Genomic DNA, 12,313 nt, shown 5'->3' with positions numbered 1-12,313 from the left:
TGCATATTTCACATAATTGTATGTATATAATTAATTTAGAAGTGTGCTAATCATATTCGATGACCTTGAAAACATGGGTTTGGACACTTAATTTCTCATGATTGGATATTTGGATGCAGATTTATTGTGGAAAATTGATTTTTTTTTCTTAATGGCGGCAGCTAATTTGCAGATTATGCAAATTTGACAGCTTTCCACCAAATATATTTTGGTGTACTTTTAGTATGGTGTTTAGGGTATATTTGTGAAATGCACTGCAGTGAAAATTATTTTGTTGTAATTAGTGGTAGGTCAAGCCACTACTTTGACTAGATTAGAAGTATAGTGAATTATTATCTACTAATAGAAGCCCGTGGTAACATTATGATATAAAATAAGAAAGAAAAAAAAACGATGCCTTTTATTCTTGCACTGGTTGAAAGCTCAAAAATGGGAGGTTGCGTATATCTTAGGGAAAAAAATAATAATAATATGGAGCGTTCGAGGCAGCAGTCTTGCTTATACACCGCTCGGGTTTAATCTCTTGTCTGATTTTTTAAATTGTAAGTTTGCCGTATGTTTGGATTAATTTGAAGCAACTTTTACTGAATTATTTTTTCTCTCTGAGGAGCATTTTCTATTTCTATTTCAGACCGACAGAAAGATAGCATTATCCTTATATATATATATATATGTATATACAGTGAAACCTTGACTTATGAGTGCACCAACCTACGAGTTTTCCGAGATACGAGCCGTCGCTCGGGCGGTTTATTGCTTTGAGATGCGAGCCGAGATCTGAGTTACGAGCTTACGCCACCCGCCACCAAGTGGGTTCCGGTCACGTGGTTATCTTGCCGTGCAAGCATCTCTGCCGTATATCGCTGCTGCTTTGTTTTCGCATTTTGGTTATTTTGGAGCTTACGCCACCCGCCACCAGGTGGGTTCCGGTCACGTGGTTATCTTGCCGTGCAAGCATCTCTGCCGTATATCGCTGCTGCTTTGTTTTAGCATTTTGGTTATTTTGGAGCTTACGCCACCCGCCACCAGGTGGGTTCCGGTCACGTGGTTATCTTGCCGTGCAAGCATCTCTGCCGTATATCGCTGCTGCTTTTTTTTCGCATTTTGGTTATTTTGGAGCTTACGCCACCCGCCACCAGGTGGGTTCTGGTCACGTGGTTATCTTGCCGTGCAAGCATCTCTGCCGTATATAGCTGCTGCTTTGTTTTCGCATTTTGGTTATTTTGGAAAATTTCTTAGTTTTAACCATGGGTCCTAAGAAATTGAGTGCCAAGGGCAGTACTGAGAAGAAGAAGAAGAAGAGGATGATGTGCTTGGATATAAAACACGCAATCGTCGAAAAACATGAGCGAGGTGTGCGTGTTGTCGACTTGGTGAGGCAGTACGATCGTAGTACTTCTACGATATGTACGATTTTGAAGCAGAAGGAGTCGATAAAGGCTATAACGCCAGCCAAGGGCGTTACGATTATTTCAAAGCTCCGGACCTCTGTCCATGAAGAGATGGAGAAGTTGTTGTTTGTGTGGTTGACGGAGAAGCAGCTCGCAGGAGATACCGTGACCGAGAGCATCATGTGTGAGAAGGCCCGAGACATTTACGGGGATTTGGTGCAGCAGGCGGCGGGAACATCAACGGACAAGGCATCGGAAGTCATTCAAAGCCAGTCGGGGATGGTTTGATAATTTTAAGAAGAGGACCGGCATTCACTCCGTCGTCAGGCATGGTGAGGCAGCAAGCTCGGATGTGAAGGCAGCTGAAGATTTTATTATAACTTTTGCCGAACTGATAGAAGCTGAACGATACATCCCCCAGCAAATCTTCAACTGTGACGAGACAGGGCTCTTCTGGAAAAAGATGCCGAGGAGGACGTATATAACGGCAGAGGAGAAGAGCATGCCAGGCCACAACTTGTTCAGAGTGCACGCGATAGCTCGCCTTCTCTTTGTGGAAAACACGGTGAGATCCTTAACATCCAACAACTAATGGGACGCAAAAGGGGCGCCCAGTTTAGCGGTACACACATTGATGAATCACCCTGCCTGTGATTCACCCATGACAGGTTATAGCTGGGTCGGGATTCAAACCCAGGCTGGACAGTTCAGAGTCAAGTGTGCGTACCTCCAGTCCAGGCCATCCTGCCAACTTGTATGCTGCATACAGGTGAAATATAAAGCGCGAGATATTTTTATATATACTGTATATTTAAAAAAAAATTGGTGTGGTTTTTGGCGGGCTGGAACGGATTAATAGCATTTCAATGCATTTTAATGGGGAAATTTAATTTGAGAAACGAGCAAATTGAGTTACGAGCTCGGTCACAGAACGAATTAAACTCGTAAGTCAAGGTTCCACTGTATATATATATATATATATATATATATATATATCTATAATAGATTTTGTGAATCAAATTATGAAATGTTCTATCAAAGTGACATTACTAAGCCATTGCGTCCCTCCTATGAATGGTAGAATTACAGGAGAGAAACACTGACAAATTGTTTCGACTAATAAATCTACTAATAACTATACATTGTTTTCATATCTTATCTGTGATGTCGAGAGACCATGCACTCTCCTCGTTTCGGCCCTTTGATACTTGTGCAGGGCGATATGCAAAATAAAAAGGTACTTCAGTCATAAATAGTTTTTTTCATTTACCTTTATATCTCCCTTCACTCCACCCAGCCGTGTGTGTGTGTGTGTGTGTGTGTGTGTGTGTGTGTGTGTGTGTGTGTGTGTGTGTGTGTGTGTGCGTGCGTGCGTGCGTGCGTGTGTGTGTGCGTGTGTGTGTGTGTCACCTTACACGTTCCTCGTAAATGGCACCCACCCACGCACACCACTCCCTCCCAAATGTTGTTTTCTCACCCTTATTTTTTTAACTCCTTCATCACATTCCTATAACAAATGAGGAAACTCAGCTGGACAGCTTTTTCAACACGGGATCCTTTGCATTGTGCTGTTGCAGGTTTATGCCCCCCGATGACCCCTTGGGGAGAAACGGTCCATCCCTCGACAACTTCTTGCGCAAGCGTCCCGTCCCGAACGAAGGCCGCCGAGTCCATTGTCCCTACGGTATGTGCCAATGCTCCCGGCGATCCGGTGACGTGCAGCGAATGCAAATGTTTTGGAGTATGACGCGAGTGTAACAAATTGGCTTCTTCAATCATTCAGTCCATGAAGGTTTCCATGTAATATCCCCGTAGTTGATTCTGGGAAGTTTGGTGACTAAGGTCTGTGTGTTCAGCTGTGATGTTGGTGAACTTGCTTTGTTCTGGTAATGGGTGTGCCAAGGTCTCCTTTTGTCTTTCTAACTCTCGGGGATTATAATTGATTGTGCTTTCACTTTGAGCAACCCTTTGTTCCTGCTCGTCTTAAGGCATAGTTCAGCAGACTTTTAAGAGTTATGTTTGGCCTACAACGTTGTAAAACCAACCTACAACAAGCATAGGTTCAGGCATGAATAGCCTTTATGGCTTTAGAGGGTCATCCCAAAAGTTCCGTCACCCGCCTCCATAAGTGACACCGCCATTGAACAACTTTATTTCATATCGAAACATTCTACCTCCACCCTCTTCAGCGCACTTTGCCAATCGGTCAAACAGCCTGCTTGTTGTTTACTGAAGACGTTGGACGTTCTTCTTCAGGGGATGTCAAACATCACTTCTAAGGGTCTATGCACAGTGCACACTGGTGGTGGTACGAGTAGTGCTCGCACACCTGGCATAGATTGTGTGTGAGCGACAGGTCACATATTCCATGACGTTACCCTCAAAGGATCCCTAAGCCTGTATCGGAACAACAAGGCTATTTGGCCTGTCATGTTTGCCTTGTATCCACAAACCATCGACGTAAATTCTTCCTTTTGTTTAAAGAGACACCAGCAGGTATTTTTGCCCTGCGCTTAAACTTGTGGAAACCTTGAATCTGATCACATGATCGTGTTTGCCATGTTGTTGATGTTATGAAAAACCGAGGTGTACCTCGGTCAGCTGGTCTTGAAGTAAAAAAAGAAACTGGTGTGCAAATGAATGTCCACAGACATCGAATCGATGACATTTGCTCACTTAGTCCCTGTGGATTTACTTCTGGTGTCTAAAGACCCTTGGGCTTGGTGGATTTGGTTTTGCTTTTTCGAGGTGGATTTATTCGATGTTTTTCTTCTGCAACATTAATTTAATAAGAGTTCCGATTTCTCGTTGTTCGCTGAAGCCTTCTGATATGGCCGCGTCCTTGGAACTACGTGCCATTGTTTTGATTCGTAAATCAAAACTAGAACGGCATTCGGTCGAGCGCACACCTCCGCCAGGCTGAACAGTTTACGTTTTGTATCCCACTGATAGGCCGGATCTGGATTCGGACCTGGACCAAAATCGAATTGACTTGTTGTTGTCACCGTAGCAACTCATCCAAAGAGTTTTGCCGTAATCCGTCCATAATGTTTTGAGATGTAGTGCCATATATCGTTTTTGGCCCTGTCTCTCAACAATTTAATAATTGTAGTGTCTGGATCCAGATCTACACCAAAATCTAATCAATTTGTCTTTGTCGCACAACCAAATTGTCCACCAAGTTTTCTCCAAATCCATCTCACTTTTTGAGATATCCTGCTAACAGACAACCAGTGGCTAATGCACAAACTTTGTCCACCTTCGGTGGTGGAGGTAACAAAAAAAGTGAATAAACTCGATATATAAATGATGTGGCGGTGTACATGTAACCCTGTGATCACCCTTTACTAAACAGGAATGACTGCACTGTGGTCACAACCTGCGACAAAATCCAGTAACGGGCCAATTGAGAAACACGTATTTAAAACACTCTATAAAAGATGAACAGCGTGATTGGGAAACACGCATTTAATGCACTATTAAAACATTAACTCGACATATCTCATCCATGTCAGCCCCCACCATAGTTGTATCAGAACGAGCTGATTTGTCACATGATCATGGATTGTTTAACCCCAATATGGGGCCGTTCAAAAATTACGTAACGCTATTTTTTTCAGGGAGCCGTGTACCATGTGTGCTGATGGTCTGATTAAACCTCACTCATAATTTTTATTTGACATATGGTTAGTTTTTTGGGGGGTCCCTAATCGTGAATAACACTCGACCCAAACAAATCCAATGGAAATCTGAAGCAACAAATCCAGGCAGTGTATAATCAGCAGAGGCCCACAGGCCTGATGTCTTCGGCCCACCAGAAAACCAAGATGGCGGCCATAATATTTCATCTGCGTACCATGGTGGATGAGTCAAGCGACAAATGTGGGTGGGCTCCGCTAGCTATTTGACCAATGGGTGCATATTTCAAAAATGGACGCCCCCAAAAAACCGCAACAACAAAAAACATCAAGTGGAGATCTTCTTGACCTGCGACACGTCGCAGATAAAAACACCATTTACTTGATAAATTATTGGGGTGGCAGTACTTTTGAGATGTCCCTCATTCTCTTTCCATTCGTGTCTAGCTGCTACAAAGGAGGTCTACCGGGATAGAGCACCTGAAAGTGCTGAGAGACTCAGGCTTGGGGGAGATGGAGGAGGATGCTATTTGTTACAAATATATGGGAAGGAGTGAAATTCCATCATTTCCCATATATATTTAATAAATAGACTTGTTCACCATGTTGCATCTTACATACTTGCTTGTCCACCATGTTGCGTCTTACTTACTTGCTTGTCCACCATGTTGCGTCTTACTTACCTGCTTGTCCACCATGTTGCATCTTACTTACTTGCTTGTCCACCATGTTGCATCTTACTTACTTGCTTGTCCACCATGTTGCATCTTACTTACTTGCTTGTCCACCATGTTGCGTCTTACTTACTTGCTTGTCCACCATGTTGCGTCTTACTTACTTGCTTGTCCACCATGTTGCATCTTACTTACTTGCTTGTCCACCATGTTGCGTCTTACATACTTGCTTGTCCACCATGTTGTGTCTTACATACTTGCTTGTCCACCATGTTGCGTCTTACATACTTGCTTGTCCACCATGTTGCATCTTACTTACTTGCTTGTCCACCATGTTGCATCTTACTTACTTGCTTGTCCACCATGTTGCATCTTACTTACTTGCTTGTCCACCATGTTGCGTCTTACTTACTTGCTTGTCCACCATGTTGCATCTTACTTACTTGCTTGTCCACCATGTTGTGTCTTACATACTTGCTTGTCCACCATGTTGTGTCTTACATACTTGCTTGTCTACCATGTTGCATCCTACGTCATCTGTTTTCTTGCATCCTTGGGAACAGCCTTATTTAGCCATTTAGATGTGTAATTGGAAATACTTTGTACAGTTGACCTGTCTGGGTTTGTCTACATTTATCCTATAACATGAGTGTGTATGGAAATAAAATATCAACTAGAACGCCACTCAGTAGAGCGCATACTCCCGCCGTGGGTGGCCACTGCTGAGCCCCATCTTCCAATGTTGAAAAATCCTTCAAAAAATTCCTGGATCGGGAATAATATCCTGAGCTTCACCAAAAACTAATCCATTCTTCCTTATCCAACTTTCATCCAAATCCGTTCAGAACTTTTCCAGATATCTTGTTCATGAACACACGAACACACACACGGACGGACACGATCGAATGCATTACTCCCTGGCGGGAGAAAATATCAATATGAAACATAGTAAAAGTTTATAAATGCAAAATCTGGACTTGCAATTCGTTAGAGCCGATGTTTCAACGAGAATCCACTCACCTTGTTCACAGCAGATGTCGTAGTGAAGAAGAAGCTTGAAAATCGTGATGTGACATCAACCGTTGCTGAGATCAATTTGTCTGTTGACCAATATGGGAATCCCATGACGATTGCGGACAACGTGGGAGAGATGTAATAGCCTTGTCCCACGTCCGTGACAGATTAAATCGCAAACCGCCACTTTTGTTGAGATGGCAATGAGTTGAGATACCAACGGTTGTTTGTCATGTGACTATATTCAAGCTTCTTCTTCACTATAGCATTTGCCGTGAAGAAGGCGAGTGGTTTCTCGCCAAAACATCGCTCTACCGACTTGCAAGTCCACCATTTGCATTTATAAACTTTTACTGATTTTATTTGATTGCATGAATCATCGATTTAATATCAAACATACATTTTGGAGATGGGACATATTTAGCCTTCCCCACAAAAACAGCCTGGGCCTGTTTAATACATATGCTTGCTGTCAAGGGCGCACTTTTACACTTTTACATTTTTACACTTTTACACTTTTACACTTTTACACTCCGTATATTTACAATGGCAATTGCACTTCCATGCCTTGCAGATTGAGCGGTATGATTGCTTCCCCAAAGTTTGCAATTATAGGCCACCTGCCGTGGCTGGCAACTAATTTTTACCTATCTTTGTGCAGGCAAGAAGTGCACCTATGGTAACAAGTGCAAGTTTTGGCATCCAGAGAGAGCAAGCCATCCTCTCCGTTCCCTCGCCGATGAGCTCCGCGCCACCGCCAAAGCCGACCAAGATGGCCGCACGACGTCACGCAAGGCCGAAGGATCTCCCGGTGCGGAACGTTCCCGGATGTCAGGCCGAGCTGCTTCTGCGCCAGATGGCGAATCTTCCCGCCCATCTCCAGTGCCTCAGCCATGTGTGGAGCAGCCCATGAGTCTTCAAGTGTCTTCATCTGCTACATCTCTGTCTCGTCGCCAGTTATCTCCATTGTCTTCTTCCTCTTCCTCCTCTCTCAGCCAATCGCACCTTTCACCGACACCTCTTACCCAATCGTTTTATTCGACCGTTGGCGTTGCTCCTACTCCTCCATCTTCTCTCAAGCACGCACCATGGCCACCTGTCAAAGAAGATTTCGCAATAGACTCTGGTTTCTGCTCGATGAGTCCCTGCCCTTCGATAATGCATCCATCAGGGGTTTCCTCGCGTATAGTGCAACAAGAGAGTGGCTACAATAGCCATGACACCTCCCTACCTCCAACGACATACTATAGACCTCAAGAGAGCTATTTCACAAATTATCCTTCACATCATCACCCTCAAAACATCGACTACAGCTTGCATTATGCAATGCAGCAGCAGCAGCCAACGCAACCGCCACTTGTCCCGACTCAATACCCAGAACCCCATGACAATTGGTACCAACAAGCATACTCACCCCAACTTGCACCACCTTGCGCCCATGACCACAGGGGCTGCTTGTCCGATGGCTTCATATATGAACATCCACCACATCCACATCACCAACCACAGCCAAGAACGTGGTCTGGAAACATGATGACGCAACCCTCACCACACAGACAGTCTCTACCGGGTTACCACAGTGGATACCATCCGCGCTGTCTCCCGCCCGCGTTAGACACCGGGCTGCCAGTCGTTCGAAGCGGTGGCGGCAGTAACAATGGTGTCGATGTCAGGAACTGTGATCGTAGCTCCGGCGGAGATGTAAGTGTAGCCAATTTGGAAAAAAGCAGGCAGAGGGCTTATCAACGTTTGTGTGGAGTATTTCCTCAGAACCTCGTGGCCCAAGCCATGGAGCTCTATCCACGGGCGTCCGATCCTCAAGAACTGGCCACGGTGTGTGTCGAGCTTCGGTCACGAAAAACAACAGGCCACACTGGCAGGGGATATTAAAGCAAGGTATTTGTACAGAATAATTGAGAGAAAGCCGTGCAGTCAGTCCAGGTAGGACCTCCAGTGATATGTAGCAAATTTGATAAGTTCTTGAAATCGATACAAACGGGTCAACTTATTGCTGCAAAAGAGATTCAAAGACTTTGGTTGACATTTGTTTATTCTGACGTTTTATAGCTGCAGAGTGTCCTTATTCTTCTTCTCGCATATGGCAGTTGTCCGTGAAGGTCCCTTTGTACAACGATTCTAGCCGTTCTCTAATTTCCTGTCGAAGTAAGAATTCAAATTTGAGAACACAACGCCGAGCTCGTTTTTTGTTGTGGTAGTTGTTCCATCGGCCGGTTAAAAATGAGTTTCCACATTTTTACTACCGTAGCTGGACCGTGTGGTGTGGATGCAGGCGAGACTGCAAGGTTAAAGGTCATTTGCAAATGTTCCCCATAAATAACTTCGGTGAAGAAATAATTGTGAGGATAGCTTTTTTTTTTAAATGTCATTACCTCAACCTTTTGCCTTCACGTGCTTTTGCTGACGTTTTGTCGGCTGTCATCGGCATTTTGGCCAAATTCTAAATTCCAGCCCCGACATAAAGGGAGCACTGTATCGGTGGTACAGCTGCGCTTCTAAAAAGGTATGCAACTGGCAACGAAGCACTGCACATGAGTGAATGAATGAATGAATGAATGAAGACTTTCCTACACTTTAGAGATGAAAAAATCTTCGGCGAGGTTTTTAAACTGAAAGATGACGAAATTTGAAAAAATCTTGGTACAACCAGAATGTGGTTCTAGCATCGTCACGAGAACTGCATTGGTCCTACGTGGTCATCGCTCGTTAAGGCGGCGAAGTCCTCGGAGAAGCCGCCGTTGGTGCGGGCGATGGATGTTCCTCGGAGATGCAAGTCCTTGTCACAACCGGACGTGTTTGTTTTGCATATTCTGTTCAACAGAGATGGCAAAGACAGGTAATTGGCCCATCACAATGCACAAGTGGTTTGGCGAGTTATGCCAGGCATGGTGGACTTTAATGTTTGCATTCCTTTTGCAACAATTGCCTGCGGTTTCTCTGAAGTATGTCACGCAATATGATGATTTGAATATTTTTTGTTTAGTTTTATTTGAAAGCCCACAAGGCCCAGAAATTCCTTCCGGTTTTCACTACTCCATTGCACGGATGGATTTATTTATTACTCTGTTATGAGGTCTCTGAAATCACGCCCGTCATCAAATAAACATTTATGCGACGATCCTGCCACTCCATTGTTCATGGAGCCATTGTTCATGGAGTTATTGTTCATGGAGCCATTGTTCATGGAGTCATTGTTCATGGAGTCATTGTTCATGGAGTCATTGTTCATGGAGTCATTGTTCATGGAGTCATTGTTCATGGAGCCATTGTTCATGAATCATTGTTCATGAATCATTGTTCAGGAGGCATTGTTCATGGAGCCATTGTTCATGGAGTCATTGTTCATGGAGCCATTGTTCATGGAGCCATTGTTCATGGAGTCATTGTTCATGGAGTCATTGTTCATGGAGTCATTGTTCAGGAATCATTGTTCAGGAGGCATTGTGCATGGATCCATTGTTTATGGAGCCATTGTTTATGGAGCCATTGTTTGTGGCACCATTGTTTGTGGAGCCATTGTTCATGGAGCCATTGTTCATGGAGCCATTGTTCATGGAGTCATTGTTCATGGATACATTGTTCTGCCCCATGAGAGGGGATTCTCATATCCTGAGTTTGTAACCATCCTGGAAATGGTTTGGGATCCTCACAGCCCAAACCCCGAACAGCGGACCGTTGGTTACTCTTTCCCCGTCAATGGTGGATCCACGTGGTCTCACGACCAATATAGCCTCCATGTTGTGATCTTGAATTGCACTAAGTCGTATGATGACCAATGTAGCCTCCCTCGTGTGAAATACGCGAACACACACACGTTGGGTCACCCTGTCAAGATTGTGTTATTTATATTTTCGTAAATTATCAAGACTATTGATGTTTTAAAGCTGTAGCAAAAATTTATGCGCGAGTGCAACATGACCAAACGGCCTCGCTTCCTTGTTTAAGGTCGTACTCAGTGTAACCCCGTGGTGAATGTGGACCCTTTGTACATGGTGTTGCTTTCCATTCTGCGTTCAGAATATAAATATTCAGAAATTCAAGTGTTTTGATTCCTGACAGAAAATCACCTTCAAACCGGAAGTGCAGGGCAAGCTCCTCCCCCTCTCCCCACCAAGGGGGAGACCTGACAGACGACGGTAGATCAGCAAAAATTCCGTTATTGTTTTAACATCAATTTGATTAATTAATTGAACGTTTTTCTTGTGACGCTGACCTTATGTGCATGGAAAGAATGTGGTACAACCAATTTGGGGGAAATTGTGTGTGTGTGTGTGTGTGTGTGTGTGTGTGTGTGTGTGTGTGTGTGTGTGTGTGTGTGTGTGTGTGTGTGTGTGTTTTTGTAATGTTATCCACTCGTGTAAATACTTTGTGATAATTATGATTAAATTATATTGCGTTGTTAAATTGCTCTTAGAAATGTTATTTTGCATGCTATAGGCAAGAGATGTATTTTGTGACATGGAATGCTAACCTCTTTAAAATACCGAAGTAGGCCGCACGTAGGCCGCACGTGGGCCATGTTTGTCGGTTCGAGCTTTGTTAAATAATCTGCTTGACGTTTCTCCGATAGCATGTCATGCGTAGTAAACGAAGGCCTTTGGTTGGGCGGTCTTCCGTCTGCCTTGGCTCGAGGCCTTGTTTAAGCCAGGTTTTCTTGCTCCTGTGAAGCTGTTACCTTGTTTTCACCAGATGGTGAAATAAGTCTTACATCTGAGGTTTTGTCTGTCATACCATCCTCCTCACACCCCCATCCTCCAAATAACTGTTTCTCCCCCTTCCATTTCCCCCTTTTATAAGGGGTTGCTGGTCCTGTTTTGAGCCCTTTCCCTAACACATCCCCATACCAATTCCTGTACCATTCCATCCAATTCCCTCCCGGAATGTATGTCGTCCCCTGTCTTGGTTTCTGGCCCGATTTCTATCATTCCCTTCATTTGTCTTGGTCTTGACCTCCTCCTGGACCGTTAAGCGGGTAAATGAAGACTCACGACCCCAGGGAACGTGTCTGCCTTGTCCCACTGAGTCTGTCTCTGTCTGTCTCTCTCTCTCTCTCTCTCTCTCTCTCTCTCTCGCTCTCTCTCACAAACCTCACCGAAACCTTTGGGGTTTTGTCCCAAAGTGTGTGTAAGTCTTATGACTGATGCTGCGCTGTTTTCCGCACCCTTGTTCACGGGTTGTGAAAGCGCCCAAAATGTAAATAAAGAAATTCTTATTAACATTGTGTTCCTTGCATTTTATTCATTTCCGGTGTTTGTCTCTGCACGAGTTTTAAATGGTCGTTTTGGACTGCAGCAGTTCAGGGAAACCATCCGGGACATGTGCAAATCCAGGGATTGTTCTGGGGTTTGGCTTCATCATGTTGTTTCTGTCGAGGAAAATAAATAAATAGAAACACTCGGTTTTACTTGCTCAGACAAAACGTCATCGACAGGTGCTCGCGCATCGTGACGTCACCGAAACGACCCGCCTGGTGTTCGCTTAACGACTTGTGTTCTCAGGACCCTGAGTTTGAGCACCTGTTGCCGTTGAATTAACACCACGTGGGTTGACTCGTCCTGTCTTGCTTCTGAGGTCGGGT

The 12,313-nt window shown here is 44.3% G+C and overlaps 1 protein-coding gene across 1 annotated transcript in view; it reads left to right on the top strand.

Annotated features, from left to right (window-relative positions):
* The window catches only part of LOC137427155 (uncharacterized), a 46,068-nt gene extending 34,117 nt beyond the window's left edge, over window positions 1-11,951 (top strand). Inside the window, exons 7-8 of the mRNA XM_068116368.2 lie at window positions 2,969-3,075; window positions 7,379-11,951. Of these exons, the coding sequence (XP_067972469.2) occupies window positions 2,969-3,075; window positions 7,379-8,607 (1,336 nt within the window). The 3' untranslated portion in view covers window positions 8,608-11,951. The remainder of the gene's footprint in view (window positions 1-2,968; window positions 3,076-7,378) is intronic.
* Window positions 11,952-12,313: the final 362 nt, after the last annotated feature.

The sequence above is a fragment of the Myxine glutinosa genome, chromosome 5, assembly GCF_964187855.1.
Source record: "Myxine glutinosa chromosome 5, kmMyxGlut1.1, whole genome shotgun sequence".
Taxonomy (NCBI): Eukaryota; Metazoa; Chordata; class Myxini; order Myxiniformes; family Myxinidae; genus Myxine; species Myxine glutinosa.
Note: the sequence above shows the minus strand (reverse complement) of the source record. Positions and strands in the feature narration are given on the sequence as shown.